This window comes from Juglans microcarpa x Juglans regia, chromosome 4S (assembly GCF_004785595.1).
Source record: "Juglans microcarpa x Juglans regia isolate MS1-56 chromosome 4S, Jm3101_v1.0, whole genome shotgun sequence".
Classification (NCBI taxonomy): Eukaryota; Viridiplantae; Streptophyta; class Magnoliopsida; order Fagales; family Juglandaceae; genus Juglans; species Juglans microcarpa x Juglans regia.
In genome coordinates this window covers 24,272,037-24,294,149 of record NC_054601.1, presented here as the reverse complement: position 1 = coordinate 24,294,149, position 22,113 = coordinate 24,272,037, and the positions used below count along the sequence as shown (strand labels likewise).

At 32.8% G+C, this 22,113-nt stretch overlaps 1 protein-coding gene across 1 annotated transcript; it reads right to left on the bottom strand.

Annotated features, from left to right (window-relative positions):
• Window positions 1-17,405: 17,405 nt before the first annotated feature.
• On the bottom strand, window positions 17,406-17,945 carry LOC121262187 (serine/threonine-protein phosphatase 6 regulatory ankyrin repeat subunit C-like). The gene has a single exon (XM_041164589.1). It carries the CDS (start codon window positions 17,943-17,945, stop codon window positions 17,406-17,408), a length of 540 nt encoding a protein of 179 aa, XP_041020523.1.
• Window positions 17,946-22,113: the final 4,168 nt, after the last annotated feature.

Below are 22,113 nucleotides of genomic sequence, written 5' to 3'. Positions count from 1 at the left end.
AGATAATTTGCGATTAATTGAATTTTTCTATTTATCATTTATATACCACATATTTGATAAGAGAAAAAAATAAAATAAAATAAAGTATAGTATGTGGTATCATATGGAAATGATGAATATGATTTTTCGAATGTTATTTCTAAAAACAAAAATGACAGATGTGCTAATTTTTATAGTACTGTTTTGCAATTCCTCTTATTTTTTTATTATTATATTTCAGTTAAGCAGTAAACGCATTGTATATCTAGGGGTGTAAATTTAAACTGAGAAATCGGAAAATCGGTCCAGACCGATTGATCCGGTCCGGTCCGGAATCGGTTCCTATTTTATGAAAACTGGCCAGATTCGGTCCGGTTCCGGTTCCGTAGTTTTCGAGACCAGTTGGGAAAAAAAATATAAAAATTAATTTTATATATTATATAAAATATTTATATATATAATGTATAATTATATGTTAAATTTTTATATATAATTATCTATCATATATGAAAAAATTTCATATTATAATTTATAAATAATAACATAAAATATTAATCTTAAATATGAACATTTGTAATTTATTTGATCATATGTTATTAATATAATTATATATAAGATAATATTGTTATAATTTATAAAATAAAATTTAATCTTAAAGATGAAAATTTAATTGATCGTATGCTTTAAGCATAATATATATATTAAATTATTAATAATATTTTATAATAAGAAGTAACATTTTATTATATATTTTTTACATTTAAAAAAAAAAGGAAAACCGGACCGGACCAGACCGGAAACTGATAAAACCGGAGTTACAGGTTTAGGAAGGTAATCGGGGTGTAATCGGTTTTGAAAAATATAAAATCGGTACATATCAGTTCGATCCTAGATTTTATCTAAAATCGAACCGGACCGGACCGGTTATACCCCTATGTATATCAGTTGGTAGAGTAACATAATTCCAAAAAAACAAAAGAACAAGGGCGAGTCTATAACGCGGGAAAAGTAACTGACCAGTTATTATCACTTGGATGTGGAGGTTATGGTTATTGGGTGAGAAACTGGGCTCTGTTGAAGAAGTGGATGTGGAGGCAGGGGAGATGCACTTGGACCACGTGCATCATGCCTTGCACAACGAACGCATTAATTTCAAGCTCTTCTCTTTGAACAAACTAGTACTTACTATCTCTTTTTCAAAAAGAAACAAAGGAGAATGTCGTACAACCTTTAAATCAGAAGGTTGCATGCCGACATCCTTCTTGTATACTACTTAGTACGTTGTACGTAATTAATCCTTTATTTTTCTTTAAAAAAGTAAAAGGGAGTTCCACGTGTTTCAGTACAATAGTCTAGTACAAGATTACCATTTCATGCCAGGCTGCCACGCGATTTTCATTAACCTGTTAGATGGGCGAAATTAGTAATTAAGGATGTGGCAGATCGATCTGATCAAAGTTTATCATAGTAAAAGGCCGGTGTTCTTTCTAAAGAATAAAAAAATGTCTGGGTTAGGACTCGTTCGTTTGGTTAGGTAAATCTGATTTCATTTCATTTTATTTTATGTAGTTGCTATAATTTTTTAAAATTTTTAAACAAAATATATTAAAGAATTCATCGACTTTTTGAGATTATAAAATAAAATATACATAATTATAACAATATTTTATTAATTTATAACTTTTATCTCATATTATCTAATCTCATCTGTGTAACTAAACAATACCTAAATGACCAATTTTTCCTTTAAAAAATAATAGAATTAATGGTAAAGAATAATAAAAAATTATATATACAATCACTTTTAAATATGTACTCCTTGTGTACTAGATCATCTACTGATGTGATTGATTGTATCATTTTTTTTAATATAAAAAAATAATAGCAATAGAATTAATGGAAAAGAGGAGAAGAAGAACAAGAAAAACCAGAGAGAAATGTCAAAGATTAAAAATTTATGGTCTCAATCATGTGTTGAACACAAAGCTATATATATATGTCTTTATTTATATCAGAATTCTACGGAAATTATATAAGATAAGTTTATGGAAAGCTTCAATTCGCCTCAAGTACGTAATTCAATTGCAAACTTAATTTTTAGATAAAACGTACATTTGAAAAATAATACTTAAAATTAAGCTTTTAGAAATAAAAATAACATTTTGATTTGTACATGCATGCAACAAATTAACAGTGACAATAATAATAAAGAAAGAAAGAAAGAAGCATGCATTTCTCTATTAATTAATATTTTGCCTAATTAAGAACATGATCTTTCTATAAGAACTATTTTTCTTTAGCGTTTAGTTCAAATAGACAGATTTAATTTACATTAAATTAATAGATTAAATTTATAATTCTAATTTTCTACTTGCATCTTATTTTAGTCCAGACCCATATATGAGTATTATTTTAAACATGATTTTAAGAACATGAGCATTATTTTGACTAAGAATTAACATGATTCTTAAGAATCTTTTTTTCCTTCGCTTCTACTTTAAATAGATATTTTTTCTCTGATCGAAACTAGCCCGCCCAATGTCATAAACAACGTTTTTGTTTATGGTAAAGTCATCTAGATTGATCAATAAGGTATTGAGCGTTTTCTAGACACAAGGATTAGGAATGACTTTTTTCTTTACTAAAAAAGGATAAAAGCAGGATCACGTGGCCGGCAACCTTCTAATTCAATCTTGTGGAAGTTTAGTGCTTTTTTCTTTATTTAAAGGTTGTGTGATATCTCCTAATCATTAGGTTCTTTTTAAAAGAAGATTCTATTGGATAATGATAGGGCCGTTGAGTTGACTCAGTAATGGGTGAGGTCGATTTGTTTTCCGTTTGAACGTATTTGAACGTTTTAACCTATCTGATTGAACACTATTTTTGACGTTCCAACTGTCTGAACCAAACAAGTTGTTGTCCATTCGACCATAATTTCTTTTGTTCAAACGTTGTAGTGTCTGTTCAACCACTACAAAGTTTGTTCGAGCCAATTAGTTTATATTAACTTATTAATTTATTTCATCGTTTTAATTTGTTGTTCTATCAATTAATTTATTAAATTGCCATTATTATATAATTTTGTGAGTATTTTCTCATATTACATTTTATCACTAATGTTGAATATATATTTTATTTTTTAAATTTCAGGTTCATAATAATGCCTTATAAGGGTTGTAAACGTGGTAAATTAGGCGAACCTTCTATCTAAACAGTTCGAGAGCAGACTGTTTTACTGGAGCAGTAGGTAAAACTGTCTGATTTGTGACTCTTATATAGGAGGGTCATTCGCTTCCATCTGTAAAGAGCTCATTTCACATATTGACATTGTCGCTGAATTCTATAAAGAGTTCGGTGGTGCCAGCCTAGGTGATGAAGGGGCATACATGATCTGTATTCAAGGAGTTCCTATTATATTTTCAGCGGATGCACTCGCTGCATATCTCATTATTCCTAGGTTGGTCGATGGCTATCCGAACTTGTTGCCTAGAGAGTCTGATTCTCCAGATGATGCGGAGACGACTTAGGACGATGGAGCAGTTTACACAGATGAGGTTGATACCCTCACTGATCATGAGGTCAGATACTTGATTGTTGGTCCAAATGCTTTAGTGTACGATGAGACGAAGAATATTTGGCAGACAGATTTATCTTCTTTCTTCAAAATCATGAATCTGATAATCGCCAACAATATTGACCATCGGCAGCACAAGACCGAGGTTAGCATGGATCGACCAAAATTTATTATACAGGTCGCTCGTGGCATTCCGATCGACCTTGTAGGGTATATATTTAAGAGGATCCAATTAGAGGCTTGGTACATTACGACAAATATACTGTCGTTTGGGATCCTGATCACTCAATTTTTATTATATTTTGGGGTAGTGCCAGATGTTGTCGAGCGTGCAAGGAAGCCGATGAGACCGATCAACATCACCATCCTGTCACAAAGCACGAGACTTGAGACTTTATTTTCGTGGATTTATTCCTGACCAGGTTGATGTTCAGAGAGATGCACAGCCAGGAGATCTTGGAGTATTGGTTGGTGGGGCATCTACACAAGCCGAGGCATCACACACATCTACTCACAAGGAGATGGCTGACATACTGCGTGCTGAGATCGTCATACACACATCAGCGGTGATCGATGCAGTACATACTACCATGTCTGAGTTACTTACAGATATTACTGCTAGCATCTCTAAGTTATGTACGGAGATTCATGCCAATAATGCAATTTAGGTCACACTGAGTACTTGAATGACATAAGTAGAAAGACGATTAGCTGCAGTCGAGGATGTGCACAGAGTGATAAGTATTATATACACATATTTATATAATACAAGGTACAAATATACAAGGAGATGTATAAAAGGTGATACCATGATAAGTGTTGAACTCAAAGGTTTACAAGAATTTGTAAAATGTATTATATGAAGCAAGGTACATATGTGCCCTTTATATACAAGCCAAAATAGGAGGGAAAAGTAAATTGAAAAACTAACTGACTAACTAACTTACAACTTGGTTTATAACTAGGCTAACGAAACTGAACGAATAATACAATACTGAATAATACAATAGTTCTAATACAGAGACCTCGCATCACAGTAGTTTCTATCTTGTATTTATATTTTTTTGTTGTTGTTATGGATGCATATGGTGTTTTGATAATTTGCTTTAGTTATAAATTAAATCTTTTTTGTCTTTTATGGATTAATTATTGATTTATATTATGTGGTGTATAGCTAATAATATTTATTAAACTAAAAATTTTATTTAACATAAAATAAATCACTAAAATATTTTTAAATTAATTACATAAAATTAATTTATGAATTCGTATATATGATATATTTACATTTTTTTATATTTTGAGTTACGTACAGAGCTTAATATTGTACGTTTGAATGTATAAATGTGATGTTTGAATTAAATATGTGCCATTTGAACGATCTAGAAACCTTTCCGCCAGATTTTGCCATCAAATCTATTCCATTCGAACAACACAATTGGGGTTCAAACGGTTTTGAACTTTCCCTGGAAAAATAAATTACATTCCCGTCAAGATTTGTCTATTCGAACGGATCTTTGTCCGTTCAAACCGGTTTTTTTTCATTTGAATGGTTGTGACTTTTTTGAGACGATTTAATTCGTCACAAAAGATTCTGTTTGACTAGATATATAGCCGTTCGAACGGTTTTATAAAATCATCGATTTTTTAAACGAAATTTAATCTCAAAAAATTACTTTTATAGACGAAAGTCAGTTCGTCCCTAAAAGTAAATTTTGTTGTAGTGAATAGTGTGTCATTTGTCCCGGTGATACTGCCGGCCAATAGAAGAAATGGGTTTTCCGCACATCTATCCACGACTTCACCCCATTTCTCTATGATGGCCATGTCGATCGAACAAGGTATTCGCCTCTTCCGGACTCTCACCTTGGGCGGTGGAATATTCCATTTTTCTCTCCTCCTACATTTCTAATAATATTAGTGGAAGCTAGATAGAATAGAATAACTCTAGTACTACTGGTGCTTCATGTTAGGGCTGGGTGCATGCATGTGTGCTGATCATTTATAGACGCGCATGCACACACACGTAAGCACAGTCCTCTATTAATCGCCGGTAAAAAAGATTTTTCTTGTAGTGAAAAAGGTTAAATGCAAATTCATTTCAAGAGTTTTCACTGATTTACACAGAGTGATCTTAATTTTTAGGATTTATAAAACTAAGTTTGAGTTTGAAAAAACTTGCATTTAAGCATTTTCGTTAACCAACTATTATTTTTTAACGGTACAAGACGTACGCCGCTAATAATTAGATATATACAACGTCGACCCGTGTTCATTAAAGTTAATCCTAATTTTTCATTTTGACTTGAACTTTAAAAAATAATTTTTAGAAATTTCAGTATATTTTAAATTAAAAAAAAATATCATGTGATTTCGTTAAAGCATATGGACGAAATTAGCTAGTAAGGGAATGGGCAAAGTCTTTTCTAAAGAATATATAATGTACTGTTAAAGTTGCATGCGTGTAGATGAATCATCCGCATATATCCCTTTTACACGTAATTAGGTATTTCGAGCTCTTCTTTAATGAAATTAATGTTTCCTATAAAGACAAAAAAGGTATTTCAAGCTATTCTCTTTGAACAAAATAGTAATATATAAAAATAGGAGTAAATAGATAGTAGGAGGGTAATAACTCTATTATTATCCAATAATATCTCTTTTTAAAAAGAAATGAATGATTAGGAGATATCACACAACCTTTAAATAAAGAAAAAAGCACTAAACTTCCACAAGATTGAATCAGAAGGTTGCCGGCCACATGATCCTGCTTTTATCCTACGTACATAGCAGTTCTATCCTTTTTTAGCAAAGAAAAAAGTCATTCCTTGTGTCTAGAAAAAGCTCAATACGTTATTGATCGATCTCGATGATTTTACCATAAACAAAAACGTTGTTTATGACTTTGGGCGGGCTAGTTTCAGAAAAATCCTGCCATCCTTTTGAACTAATAGAGGTTGAATGAGATTTTATTTTTTTATTTTTTATTTTTGAATGGGGTGATGAATTGGGGATATGATATATAAGTTAGTTTATATACAGTCTTCAAATTGGATTGCTCATGAAAGTCCATACAATTATATTTAAAAAAAAATTAAAATTACAATAATAACCATTTTAAAATGATTTTTTTTTCTTTTACTCTCATTTATCAATGAGACCGCATATGCAATCCCCCACTCAAGATTGCAAATAAAATTTCTCATGATATATACAGTGATATATGATTGTTTTGGAGAATCCAAGAAGAAGAAGACTTCCGCTTTGCCCGCTAGTAGATCATGGAAAGGCGTGATTCCTTCCCCATTAGCAACGTGACATCGTTCACGTCCGTACAATTTAATTGTGTGCAATACCAATTCTGTCATGTGAAAAGCGATCGAGGCATTAAGTGTTTAATATTTACATAGGCAATCATGATTAATATAAACTAATTAATAATAATATACAAGTGAAAGCAAAAAACATTTCAAGTCACCATTCAGATAGATTTACAAGAGTCATAGGCATGTTTCGAGTCTTAGAGTTAGTTGAAGAGATAAATATACAAGTCTTATTTGAACTCAAGGCAATTCAGAAGAAGCAATCTAGTCCGAGATGTTCACAGATAGTGAAGAACGTATCTGACTAGGATTCTGGATAAACCTGTCAGCAGAGTCATTCTCCAAATCAATTATAGGATTACCTATTTGTAGAGAAGTCGACTGAGGGTTTCAAATAACTTGAAGAGCATATATTCACAAGTATTGAGAGCTTGAAGATTTGGGCAGAAATTCAAGAGATCAATTAAGAGAAAATTCTTGAGAGAATGATTTTCCAAAAAGCTCAATTCATGGGATTGAGTAAGAGCATACTCCAAGGGAGAGTTGCCGTGTTCAAGTTCAATCACTGGAGGTTCTAGTAGGAATGACAAAGATTGGGAGAGTTAGACGTTTTGACTACCTACTGCTATAGAAGATAAGCGGGTCGCGTGTCTTGGATATATGTGTTTAGTTATAAAGGTTTTGTAAACTTTTTACTTGTAAAACTCTCAATCAATAAAACTGGTTTTCCTGAGTTTGGTTGCCCTATAGGGTTTTACTTTTGAAGAGTTTTTCAAAAGGTTTCCTTTCGTAATCAAATTATTGTGTTCTTAAATACTTTATACTGGTTACTAATCCATGCTAATAGCTTTTTGTTTAGCATTAACATGCATTATAAGGGTACTGGGTAATTTTAGAAGTGTTGCCAAATAATAATTGGATTATGACATTACAGCTGATACTAAAATGACATAGACATTAAAAAACTATTTAGGCCACATTGTAATAGACGCCAAAGCTGGGAAGAAATGAAGGTCCATATCATTACCTTTTTGCCTCCAGTAACAATTTCTATGGCACAAGGGAAGATCCTAGACCTCATATTGAAGTAAGAAGATTCCAAATCTCATATTTTTTAACATGTAAAAATCTGTCTCGCCAGAAAAATGTTACACACTCATCAATTGTGTTGGTATTTTCAATGTAAACCTGCAACCAAGGACATAGATCAATAACAAAAATAACTTCAAAAACTAAACAAAAATAAGAAGTATTCAAACAACCTCATTTGTTCAAAGGGAATTTCTTTAATTCTGGAAATCAAATGTTTTATTATTTATGTTTTAAATAGATCAGAAAAGTTTTGGTTAGTCAAAAGGGCTTTTTTGATAGACTCCTAGATAGTTATTTATAGTAGTGAGCTATTTTCTTCCCTCTCAACGCTTTCGTAATCATATAATCATCGCCAGCTTGCCCATATGATCTGAATTGATGTGCAATTCCTTGGGGGAGATATATGGTTGTGGTGATTTGATTTTTTCATCACACATGATTTTTACGTTAGTATTTGTTCGGACATAGAAGAAATATGACACAACAAGGTAAATAGTCATATTCCTCAATTGCTTTTTATGGTTGTTCATGAAAATTGTCTTTATTGTTTCTCAATTGCATGTATAGGTGGAGTCAGAGGGGCTGACTTCATCAGGCATACAAGATGTTTTTCAGATATATGCCATTATGAAAATAAGTAATAATTGGTTCTATTTAGCCTTAACTTTTTGTTTTTTTACTATTTTGGGCTTATCCTTGCAGGTACCTTAAGCAGTTTGCTTGGCCTACTTGCCATTATTCTAAGCCTCCTGATTATAGCCTCTCACAAGCATTCCATAGTCGACATTATGACGCTGGACAGAATAACGATTATTCTATAGGCTAGTTTCAACAAATAATTCACATGAAAGAAGACAAGAGAATCACCAAAAAACACAAAGAAAATGCCTCTAATGTTCAATTCAAAATTATCAATATTCAATAATCACCAAATCAACTCACAAGCCGGGCTGTAATAGTTGAAAATCGATTGTATCATAATTTTACCAAAAATAACAAAATCCCAATAATCATGCCAAAATTAAATACGTAATAAATGAAGTAATCTGTAAAAAATCTGGCTCAAATCGAATTCAGAATCACTTCAAAAACATGAGTAAAAGAAATATTACCATAAAAGAAAAAAATAACTAAAAATAGGAAATTAGAGGTAAAAATAGTAGAATTTGGCCTTGAAAATAATGCACACCGAGCATTGCTGGGTGTCCACGACGTGCGCGCCAAAAAGATCTTTCCGAATTCATGTCATATATGCGACTCTGATACCTGTAATTAAATTTATGGCCAAAATATTGAAACATGCCCAAAATTGCCCAATCAAGAAAAGATCAAGATTTCCTGCTCTTTTTGCGTTGATTTGCCACCTCAAGGTATTTCAATATAGTCAACGTGTAGTCTGACAACTCAACATCATCTGACTTGGATCCTATTGCATCACATTGTTGTCGCTTGGTAAACAAAAGAAGGATTCTGTTATGTTATTGAATAGACTAATTGTTATTGTTTTGGTGGTTGTGAACAGTTATATTCTTTTGCAGGTATACTGTAAATTTGACAATGTTCTTTCTTGACAAGAAGTTGTCAAGTTAATATTAGCATTGCATTAGCATCTTCTTTTTAACTTATTTACACATTAGGTTCTGGTGGAATTCAAACTTCTTGCCGTTAGTAGCATCAACATTTATCCTTTCCTTTTGAGTTAGTAATATATTATTTTTCTCTTTTATTAATTATTTTTATTTAAAAATTTATTTAGATATATAATTTTCAAACGTAAATATCTCTTTGACTGTCGGATAAATTTAATAGTCCAATAACAAATCTGATATTAATAACACCATTCAGATAGATTTACAATTTTTGATGTAAAATGGTTTGTTTATCTCATTTCCTCCAGCATTTTATTTTCTTCATTTTTATTCTTTTTATTTTCCCAACTGGGCACACGTGTGCCCTTACTAGTAATATATATATAATATACGACAAAACAGACCAAACATTACATAATCACATATGGAGATAGCCTCATTTGATATTTTTCTTTTTTTAAAGAAGATGATGTTCTTAAATTTATTGATAGCCCTCACTTGTAACGGAAGAAAACCGTAGTTACAAGCAGATACGTAGAAGCTAGTTACATATAGTCATAAAGGACCAAAACCCAAACATTCAAAAGATCTAAAATAACGCAATAACAAACAACTATCAAAAGGTTACAAGTCAATCAACAACAAAGCATACCTTAAAAACCTAAAGGAAAAGAACCTTATTCGATGTATAAAACAGAAAAAAGAGATAAAAGAAAACGAAAATTGAATAGCAAAAAAAGGCACATTACTTAGTGAACGGACGCCTTGTAGCTACGTCGTGGCACCTTCCTAAAGGTAGAATCTAGAAGATCAAAATACAGCAGAAACTGCATCACAGCAAATAAAGTAACTGGAATGCAGGTTGCAACATACACTGTATACGCCACATACTTTAACTTATTGTCTATCACAAAGAGATGTCCCGAGCAGAAGGAAATCAGCATCGCAGCTATGGAAAAGAACAAGGATGTTAAACCTATCAAGAGCTTCATTGGCAAGTCCTTTGCGAAATCTCTTGCTTTATACCTTGATGTTAAGATGGAGAGGAACGTGACCAAAGCCGTGATCGAGAAGAAGAGTGCGATGAGTGATGAGATGGCAAAGAGGTGGAATGGCGTTTTGTTTTCCAATGTTGGACTGCCATTATCCTCCTTGAAGCCTCCAGGAACTGCGGTGGAGGTGGCAAAGGCCACAGTGGCTATGAGTGCAGCGACAACGGAGTAGGCTTCAGAGGTTTTAACTAACCATTCACCACCTTCCTTGACGAGCTGCGTGTGATCCTGGATGAATAGTTCCTCAGGGGTCTTGTCGTCTGCGTTGCGGTGGGTAAGTAAACTAGAGGGGATATTGGGCCCTCTCACGAACTGCATGCAGAAGCCAAGCATCAAGTACGTACACATGACAACAATTAATTATTACAAATATATATATGTATATAGTTTTTTCTATATGCATACGTCAAACCACTTGATTTCATATTGCATTTGCAAGGCTTCCCCGGCAATCTGCCAAGGCCTATAGTTTCCACGCATAGCCGCGAGATGAGCTACATTATTCTTACTTTCATCCACCACCCGTAACACGCTGGATTTGACCAGTATATTTTCTTTTAGCAGGATTTGAAATACATGTGGTTGTCTGTTCTGCACCGCCAACAACATTGCATTCTTGTTTTTTTCACTCACGTCATGTATATATGGCTATTGGAAACTGTTCCAGAAGTTTCTCCACAATTTCGGAAATGCCATTTCCAGCAGCGATTAATATAGGAGTCTCTAGTCCCTTCCTACCTATATATTAACCAGAAAGGTCAGTAATATATTTATTTATTTTTTCAAATATTTTAAATCTGTTAATTATTAAAAAAAAAATCTTTATATCATATTACCATGGATCCAACTTTCATCCCATTAAGTATGATGTGCATGACACATTTATTACTATTAAATAATCATTTATTACATGTTTTTTTTATCATCTAATGATGATAAATGTATCACATAATATGATTAAAATAAGATGAGAGTAATATAGTGTATAGCATTAATCACAAATTCTATTTTCCAAACCAATTTATATTCCAAAAAAAAAAAAAAAATAGGATTGATGAGAGTTGAGTTATTGATATGAGAATATTTTTTTTCAGGCGAGAATTTTCTTGGAAATGGAAGGTAATGATCTAGTTTGTTTATTTTCTGAGGATTGAAGATGTTGATCTAATTTGGTTAAATAATTATTTTTAGCTTGGTGTTACAGTGACAGGTTAATGATTTAATCCATATCAATTTTAAGAATAATAGATGGTGCGGATAGAGGAAATGATTCTTATTGATTTCGAGGATGTAGGTCTAGTGATGGATATGGTTATGATGATCACCTGCACATTTGGAGGATTATTGGTTTTGGCTAAGGGTGCGTAAGATTGATGTATAGTAGTGGTGAGTGGTTATGGATTTCGGAGAGTATAGGTCCTAGTCTCATTTGGTTTGGAAGAAGTGGTTTTGGTTGGTGTGGAAGAGGAGTCGACACAATAGTAGTAATTCAAGAGACCTTGGCTTGGAGTTTTTGGTGAGTTGATCGAAGTGTGCAATTGAAGTGGGTTACTCAATGAATCATGGTTGGGAATAGTTATTGTAATTATCTTCAGGAATTAATTGTGACTTGAGGTTACCTAGAAATTTAAATTTTTGAGGCTATACTTTCTTTGGAGATTGAACATCCAGTTGGTTGAATTAAGGACATTGTTATTTAACTTGAAGAGAGATTGATGGGTCGTCATATTTGGTGTATGATAAGATCTTGGAAGTTGAAGTTTAGACATTAGCGATGAATAATATGATCAAGTATGTGAGTTAATCAAGTACTAGAATCCTTGGGTGATTTGCATTGGCTTTTGGTAGATTGAAGATTTGATCAGTATGGTTTGCCCTGAGGTTAATAGTGATGTGCTATTGAAGGAACTAGTTGTGTTAATACTAGCTTATTGGAGTAGAAATAGGTGGGCAAGTTACCAAGGAATTTTTGATAATGTTTTGGTGTAGTCGATGGTGGTTTGTAATGAGTTTAGTCACCTCTAGATTAGATGTTGTTCAGAATGTAGATGATGAGCTTTCGGGTTTAGGTTGTTAGGTAGAAGTCTCTAGGCACTCTTTTTGATTCGCTAGGTTGGAATTGAGTCTTTTAAAGTATGCTTCTTATTGTAGATGAGATGAATGTATTTTGGGTTGAGGTTGCTTATTTTCAATTTGAGATGTTGAGGTTGTTTGATATTGATTTTCTGTCAATGATCATGAGTGTATTTTATGGAATTTGATTTTGATCAAGGCAGCTGGAGTTAGTTGAGGAATTTGAGTTTAACTCGTGGTTTTGGGAGAGAGTATTTTTCTACCAAATTGTGATAAGAGTTTTGGTTAGTAGGAATGGAGCCACCTTGTACTCGATGGTGTTAGTTTCATGAGGACGTAAGTTTTATGCATGTGGCGAATATCAGAGTGCGCAGCAGAAGTGTGGTATTTTTGTTGTAGTCAGGAGTTCAAATTGTGCTGATTTGAAAAATTAGTGGTGACTTGAATTTTGACAAGATACATGTAATTGAGGATTAATCATTTGGTTGTGCAATTTGTTATTGATGGTTAACTTTGAAAGTGGCTATTAGGTTTCCAATAGTAGAATTCAATGAAGGTTTAGAAGTTGGAGCATAGGAGTTGATTGAGGTTGGCACATATTATTGTATGGATCTATTGATCATTGAAATTTATTGGATGTTGTATTAAGGTTCTCAAGGAAATGAGATTTTTGGATAGCAGTCACTCTAGGAATACTGGTCGTGATGTGTCATTGGGGGACTAAAATGAGTATGTTGGATATCGTCATGTTTATTGAGAAATGTGCCAGGTGCCGTCAAGTTAAGGCTGAGCATCAAGGTAGACTTCAACCTCTCCCTATTCCTGAGTGGAAGTGGGATAATATTTCTATAGATTTTGTGGTAGGGTTGCCGAGGACTCCTAGTGGGAAGAACTCAATTTGGGCGATTGTTGATTGGTTGATCAAGAGTGCTCATTTCTTGCCCATTAATAATACTGACTCTTTGGGTAAGTTGACTCGATTATATGTCAAGGAGATAGTGCGTTTGCATGGAGTACCCAAGAGTATCGTGTCAGATCGGGACTCGCGATTCACGTCCCATTTCTGGAAGAGTTTACAGGCAGCATTAGGCACTAAATTGAAGTTTAGTTCGGCGTATCACCCCCAAACAGACGGTTAATCAGAGCATACTATTCAAGCTCTTGAGGTTATGTTGTGGTCTTGTGTCATAGAATTTCATGGAAGTTGGGAGAATCATCTGCTGCTATTTGAGTTTGCTTATAATAACAGTTTTCATTCCTCCATTCAGATGGCCCCGTATGAAGCTTTATATGGACGGAAGTGCAGATCGCCTTTATGTTGGGATGAAGTTGGCGAGAACAAATTGCTTGGGCATGAGATAATTCAAGAAATGAAGGATCAAGTTCAGTATCAGGAAAAAGATGGCTGAAGCGCAAAGTCGCCAGAAAAGTTACGCAGATACAAGAAGAAGAGACTTATCCTTTGAAGAAGGTGATTGGGTTTATCTTAAAGTCTCTCCTATGAAATGCGTTAAGCGCTTTGGTAAGAAAGGAAAGCTTAGTCCAAGATATGTTGGCCATTTTCAGATCGTAGAGAAGGTTGGGTTTGTTGCTTATAGAGTGGCCTTGCAGGACTATTTTGGTGGTATGTTCTTAGTCTGCTCTTAGTTGAATCTTATTCCTGTCTTAGTCTTAATGTTGACCTTGCCAATTTCGATGACGAAATTTTTTTTAAGGGGGGAGGATGTAACACCCCGTATTTTAGTGTATTTTTATTGAATGATTAATTTTATTTTATTCAAAATTATTCTCTTGTTTTAAAATTATTGGATTTTAATTGGATTATTTTTTAGGATTTTTTAATTGGTGAAAATTAATTTTATGTGCTTTCTTAATATTTATTTATTGTTGTGCATTTAAATTGTTTTTCATATTTAATTAATTACTGTGAAATTTAATTATTTCAATTTGACTTTACCATTACGTTTAAATTATTTTATTTAACTTGTGGTTTTAAAAGCATCTCCGTTGGATCATTTTTGTGACCCAAGTTATGAGGATTGGACCTCATTTCTTTTCCCTCTATTTTTCTTTCCTCTCCTTTTCTTTTCTTTCTTTTCTTTTTTCTTTTTTTTCCTCCTTATTTCCCCTTCTCCCGCGCGCGAAGCGCAGCCCCTCCCTCTCTCTTCCCGTGCGTCCGTCGTTCACCCTCAACCCACCGCTGTCGCGTCGCCGTGGCCTTCACCGCCCAGCCCAGCAGCTCCGCCACCGGCCGGCGACCACCCCCATGAATTCCAGCCTCCCTTGAGCCGCCGTGAGCCCCTACGCACGGTTGGAAGCCGCGGCACTCTTTCCGTCGCTGCGCCGCCGTCGCACCACCATTGGCCACCATCTTCCTACCACTTCATCCTCGACCTCTTAGCAACCCATTACAAATTAAGCACTATCGATCCATATTACAAATTAACAATCTTATTAAGACAAACATTCGGATTTTGTTTCTTGTTTGTAATGCTTTAAATATTTTCAGAATATATATTGGAGCTACATATGATGATCATGGTTCTGAAAGTCATTTCTGAAGTTGATGGGAGTTCATGCATATATTGTTAATTTCTCATTTGAGCATGCTTTCAAACATACAGTACTCATGCATTAATGCTTGCCTGTATCTCCGGGCTGTTTTTCAGGCCTCTCTTCATCTTTTAGTTCTCTAACCACCTTACCTCTGATCATAGCGAGTACTGGCAGAACTACTCGAGAAAACAAAAAACGTTCAGTCAGTAGTACTGCATGTATAGCAAATGAATCTTGACAAGATAGAATTACTTAAGCTGTTAAATGCAACTTGAAAGGAGCAAGCATTAAACTTTCAGCTAACTTTCTTCGTATCATCAGAAACATGAGTACACCATCTTAATTAATATTTCTTCAAATTTAAGTTTTTTACGTTGTAAAGTTAAAATTAATACTATAAAAACCGTAAATACAATATTTTATGAGGATGTTATATGAGTTGCCTAATTTAAATAAGTTCAATTTGCTTAATAAATTAGCACAAACTTTTTAGATTAAAAGTACGTGCTTTATTTAAATAACTTAATTTTTCTATTAAAGTGATTTAAAGGCTATTAATTTAATTAAGCACTTTTTAAGACTCCAACCACAACTCCAAACAGGCCCTATATATGTTTCTATTTGCAACCCAATTTGCCTAGCTTTGCTGGTATATAGGAAATAATTACCAGTTAAGAAAAGAAAAAAAAGTGACATACCAAACGATCTAACAAAACCCCCAAAGATTAGAAAGAAGTCGATGCAAGTTTTGTAGTTCTCGGGATAATATTGATCCAGCGCCTTCCCTTCTTTCGGGTGATCAACATTTTGTTCCACTTCGTGCTCATCAATAAGTATACCTTGCAAAGTAACAGCAAAGGATAAGTCATAAAATACAGAAAAAATCATATATCCTACAAGAATAATTCCATACATTCATTTCATGACCACTTTAGTTACATTCTTTCATATATATACATACATATATATATATATGTATGTATATATACCTCGTTGTTGTCGAATGATCGCTTTCTTTTCATTATTTTTTACTTAATTACCTACCAATATATCACTTGATACTAAATTTGGAGATGATAAAATTATAATGTTTAATTTATGAATTTCTTTCCATCTAATAATTAGATAGCATATCACAAAATAATGAAATGGCATGGTACTAGGCTTTCTAATTTATCAAATGGCATACTGTACGTGTCAAATATGATAAAAGAAGAAAATTTCAATTATATATATATATATATATATATATATATACTGGTCCAATTCGGTTTAAACTGGTTTTCAAAATATGAAAATCAGTATTGTACCAGTTTCAATTATTAAGGATGGGTATCAGAATTACGCATATAACCCCAATTCAGAAATCTCTTTTCGGCATGTTGGAGTTACCACACATACGCTTGTTGATCCCCATTCCAAATCCAAAATCAGTCATTTTCCTTCAAGTTGTCAATTAAAGTTAATTTTGACAAGTGAAATTATCAAACAACTCAACATTTTGCGCAAGACGAATACTACGAAGTTGATCAAGTTAATAGAGAGAATGATCTTGTAATTAGTGTCGGCTAGCTAGATTCTACATGAATATGCTAACTTACAATTACAATATAATTAAGTTCTCATGCATCTTACGTTCTGTTTCACTTGAAACAGGCTAGGTATAATCCATTTGGTGCAAAAATATGGAATATCTTAAATGTCATTATTATTCTAATAAAGATTAAATTGACAAATGAAATGATTAAACCTGCTTCCAACATTTTACACGACTAAGATTAATCCTATGAGCTTTGCTACACACCATACACCACACATTTAAAAAAAAAAAAAAATGGTTTTATTCTTTTTACACTACTTATTGAAGATACTATCATTTTAAATTGATGGATACATACAGTTATAAATGATTGTTTTGCAGAATCCATGAAGTAGACTCCCGCTTGGGAAAGCCGAAGGCTTCTCCGCTAGTAGATGGAGAGGTGTGATTCCTTTCTTATTGACAGCATTTGCAAGTACTTTCCCTGCAGACAACTGAATTATTCGCAATGCCAAATCTGTCGACATATGAAAAACGAAACATGAATTCCAGCTTTACCCATGCATCTAATTAATTAATGTGATATTTATTATACATAAAATCAAAAATACAATAATAATAATATTATTACTCACCAAAATGGTCTTCAGAAATGGCGTAGTGAAGAATCGTGTCACCAGTACGCGGATTCTTGGAACAACCGTGACGCTCACCATTGGACCAACACAAATCGTAAAGACATTGGAAGACTTGTTTTTTACCGAAGAGCACTGCCGTGAAAAGAGGAGACTCTCCCTCATTGTTACGTTCTCCGATTAATGAAGAAGGAACACTTGCTATGGACTTACGCATGGCCACATTCCCCACCACTACAGCAAGATGGAGAGCGGTATTCCCTCGATTGTTTCTAAGTTGAAGAGACTCGAAATTTGGTAGATCCCGCGAAATGATCTTTATCATTTCTTGGACCGTCTTTTCTTGGCCTTCGGAGACAGCTAGGTGTAATACTGTGTCATTTGTCTTGGTGACCCTGGTCATTAGAAGAAATGGGTTTTCCGTAAGTTTCTCAACGACACCACCCCATTTCTTATTCATGGCCATTTCGAACAAAATCTTCGCAATTTCTTGATTTGGAGCACTGGAACCTTCGATGAAGGAAAATTCCATTTTTCTCTAGGATCAAGATTAATGACTCTACTGGTGCTGGCGCTAGTGCTAGCTAGGGCTGGGTGCAAGTGTGCTGATTTATACTCGCGCAGACACGTAAGCACAGTCCTCTATCGGAGGCTGATCAGTCAAGTGCTACTGCATACACGCGCACACACGTAATTAAGCACAGTACTGATCTATTAACGGTGTAAAAAGGTTAAATGCAAATTCAATAAAAGAGTTTTCATTGATTTACACAGAGTTATCTCAATTTTTAGGATTTATAAAACTAATTATATATGAATTTGATGAAAAAACTTGCGATTAATTACAATCACGCCTCCAACGACTCTAAAAAATTTGCTATGTACGTATTCCAGTTTCCCAAAAGATAATATTGTTAAATTTGAAAAAGGACTTTTAAAGAAAACGCATATCTAAAAAATAATAATTAGAGATAATTTAATAGAAATAAAAATACATTAATTAAAAATGACTTTATATAAATTTTTAAATAAAATACTTTTAGATAAAAAAAAGCGAAGATCATCGAAAAGTCTTTTTTTAAAGATCATTTAGTACCATTCTATTTTATGATTTTATTTCTATTTTATGAAAAAAAGTATTCATTTTTTTGTTTTTTAATTTTTATACAGTACTTTTCAGATTTTTTTTAATTATTTTTTAAGAGTATTTATGTCAAAACTTTGCTGAATGCATGGGTCATGATTGAGGCTTTTGGTATTTTTGGGGTAATTGCAAGTATTAATATTCTAAGGAGGTGATTACAAATTGTTTAAGTAATTTCTTGGAAATTTGTATTCTTTTCAAACGGGAGGTGAAGGCAATACTGATTAATTCAGATATATAGGCCCCGCCAGACTTGGGGGCTTCAAAGCAAAGTATATATGCTATTGTACAAAGAATTATGATCCACCACGTGCATCATGCCTTGAACACTGACCGCATTAATTTCAAGCTCTTCTCTTTTTTAAAAAGAAACAAAGGAGAATGTCTTACAACCTCATTAAATCGGAAGGTTGCATGCCGACATCCTTCTTTTATACTACTTAGTACGTAGTACTTAATCCTTCATTTTTCTTTAAAAAAAAAGTAAAAGGGAGTTCCTCGTGTTTCAGTACAGTAGTCTAGTACAAGATTACCACTGCATGCCAGGCTGCCACGTGAATTTCATTAACCTGTTAGATTAGATGGGCGAAATTAGTAATTAAGGATGTGTTATTTCTAAAGAATAAAAAAAATGTCTGGGTCAGGACTCGTTTGGTTAGGTAAATCTCATTTCATTTTATTTCATTTAGTTAATATTATAAGTTTTTGAAATTTTAAAACAAAATATATTAAATAATTAATCAACTTTTTTAGATTCTAAAATTAAAAATATATTATAATAATATTTTATTTAATTTATAACTTTTATCTAATATCATATGTGTAACTAAACAATGCCTTAATGACCAATTTTTTCTTTAAAAAATAATAAAATTAATGGTAAAAAATAATAAAAAATTATAAATGCAGTTACTTTTGTATACGTATTTTTTGCCCACTAGATCTATTGATATGATTGACTGTATGTAGCATTTTTTAAAAATAATAGCAATAGAATTAATGGAAAAGAGATGAATGGGAAGAAGAAGAAAAACCAGAGAGAAAGGTCAAAGATTAAAAATTTATGGTCTCAATATGTTGAACACAAAGCTATATAAATGACTTATTTTTAGCAAAATCATCAAGAATATATAATAAAAGTACGTAGGCTTTTTCAGGCACTCCAAATATATATATAATATTGACTTTTTCTTTTTCTTAAGAACGTGAGTATTATTTTGAACATGATTTTAAGAACATGAACATTATTTTGACTAAGAATTAACATGATTCTTAAGAATCTTTTTTTTCTTTCGCTTCTACTTTAAACAGATTGTTTTTAGTTTAAATATTTAATATATTCAACTACAAGATCATATCATAAGACAGACACATCGACTACATATATAAATTAGCTTAATTTTCTAATTCCAACATGCATGCTACTTTGGAATTAGCTGGGGATGGGATTTTTCTGAAACTAGCCAAATTACTAGCCCGCCCAAAGTCATAAACAACGTTTTTGTACGTTTATGGTAAAATCATCCAGATCGATCAATAGGGTACGTATTGAGCGTTTTCTAGCTAGACACAAGGAATGACTTTTTTCTTTGCTAAAGAATAATAGATCAACTGCCAGGTACGTACGTAGGATAAAAGCAGGATCATCATGTGGCCGGCAACCTTCTGATTTAATCTTGTGCATGCGTCGAAGTTTAGTGCTTTTTTCTTTATTTAAAGGTTGTGTGATATCTCCTAATCATCGGTTCTTTTTAAAAGGATATACTATTGGATAATGATAAGGTTATTATTTTTTTATTATTCTTTTTGTATTTAATTTTTTAATTTTTAATTTTATTTAATTGTTAAAGAAGTGATTATTAGTAAAATTATATATTTTTTTAATTTTTTCTTAATGATTAAATATGTTAAAAAATATTTAAAAAAAATGATAAAAAAAAAAAAAAAAACTTCAAATACGTTATAAATAGTAAATGGATATATAGTAATTAAGAGGGTAGTAACCGGCCTATCACTACCCATAACTATTACTATTTTGTCCAAAGAGAAGAGCTTGAAATTAATACCTTTTTTTCTTTATAGGAAACATCAACTTCATTAATAAAGAAGAGCTCGAAATACCTAATTACGTGTAAAAGGAGATATGAGGATGATTCATCTATATATACGCATGCAACTTTAACAGTACATGATATATTCTTTAGAAAAGACTTTGCCCATTCCCTTACTAATTTTCGTCCATATGCTTTAACGAAATCACATGACATTTTTTTTAATTTAAAATACACTGAAATTTATAATTTTTTTTTTAAAGTTCAAGTCAAAAAGAAAAATTAGGATTAACTTTAATTAACACGGGTCGTTGTATATATATATATATATATATATATATCTAATGAGTGGCGTCTTGTACCGTTAAAAAATAATAGATGGTTAACGAAAATACTTAAACAAAAGTTTTTTCAAACAAACTTAGTTTTATAAATCCTAAAAATTAGGATCAGTCCGTGTAAATCAATGAAAACTCTTGAAATGAATTTTATTTAACCTTTTGACACCACTATTAATAGAGGACCGTGCTTACGTATTATAAATGCGTGTGTATAACAGAAAGCACTGTTAAATATTTTAACATGAACATTAATAATTGAATTTTTGATTTTATATATATAATCCACAATAATAAAATAATGCTAATTAAACACGTACCTTTCTCCGTCTATTTGATAAAGAATTTGATCTGACTATGAGAGAAGGATCATCTAGGCAACAGCCTTCATACTGTCTCTCGATGGCTAGAGGCACTCTGATGTTGTAGGTGAGAATCCTTTAACTCCCTCAATGCTATTTATAGACTTCTGGCCATCAATAAATCTAAGATTTTGTGTTTGATTGTGATTAGAGATGTAGAATTAATCTTATTTCTGAAGAGTTTTTCTTATCTAATTATAACTCTTCTATTAACTAATAAGTTTTGAGCTATTCAAAACTCTATCAAGATGGGTGTGTGGACACAAAGTTTAAATAAAACTCTTACATTCTCTCACTTGGCCCATACGCCCATAAATAATATTTTTCATTCATAGGTTTATTATAAGAAATAAACCCTAGTCCTTTTGGAGTATAGGCCATGTGGTTTGAGCCTTCCATTGGGGCGTTACAAATGGTATCAGAACCTATTCCAACCAGAAATGTGGGACTTGAGTCGTGCCACCTACAATGGACAAGCCCGACGAGGACGTCGGAAATTTAATGGGGGTAGATTGTGATACCCCATATGATATGGATAAGGGTAGGTGGTGTATGAGATCCCACATTGCTTGGGAATGAGAAGTTTTTGCTCTTTATAAGGTTCTAATGAGGCTCGAATTGTATCATTGACTAGTCCTTTTGGAGTATAGGCCATGAGGTTTAGGCTTTCCATTGGGGCGTTACAAATAGTATCAGAGCCTATCCTAACCAGAAATGTGGGACTTGAGCCGTGCCACCTATAATGGATAGGCCCGACGAGAACGTCGGGAATTTAAGAGGGGGTAGATTGTGATACCCCATATGA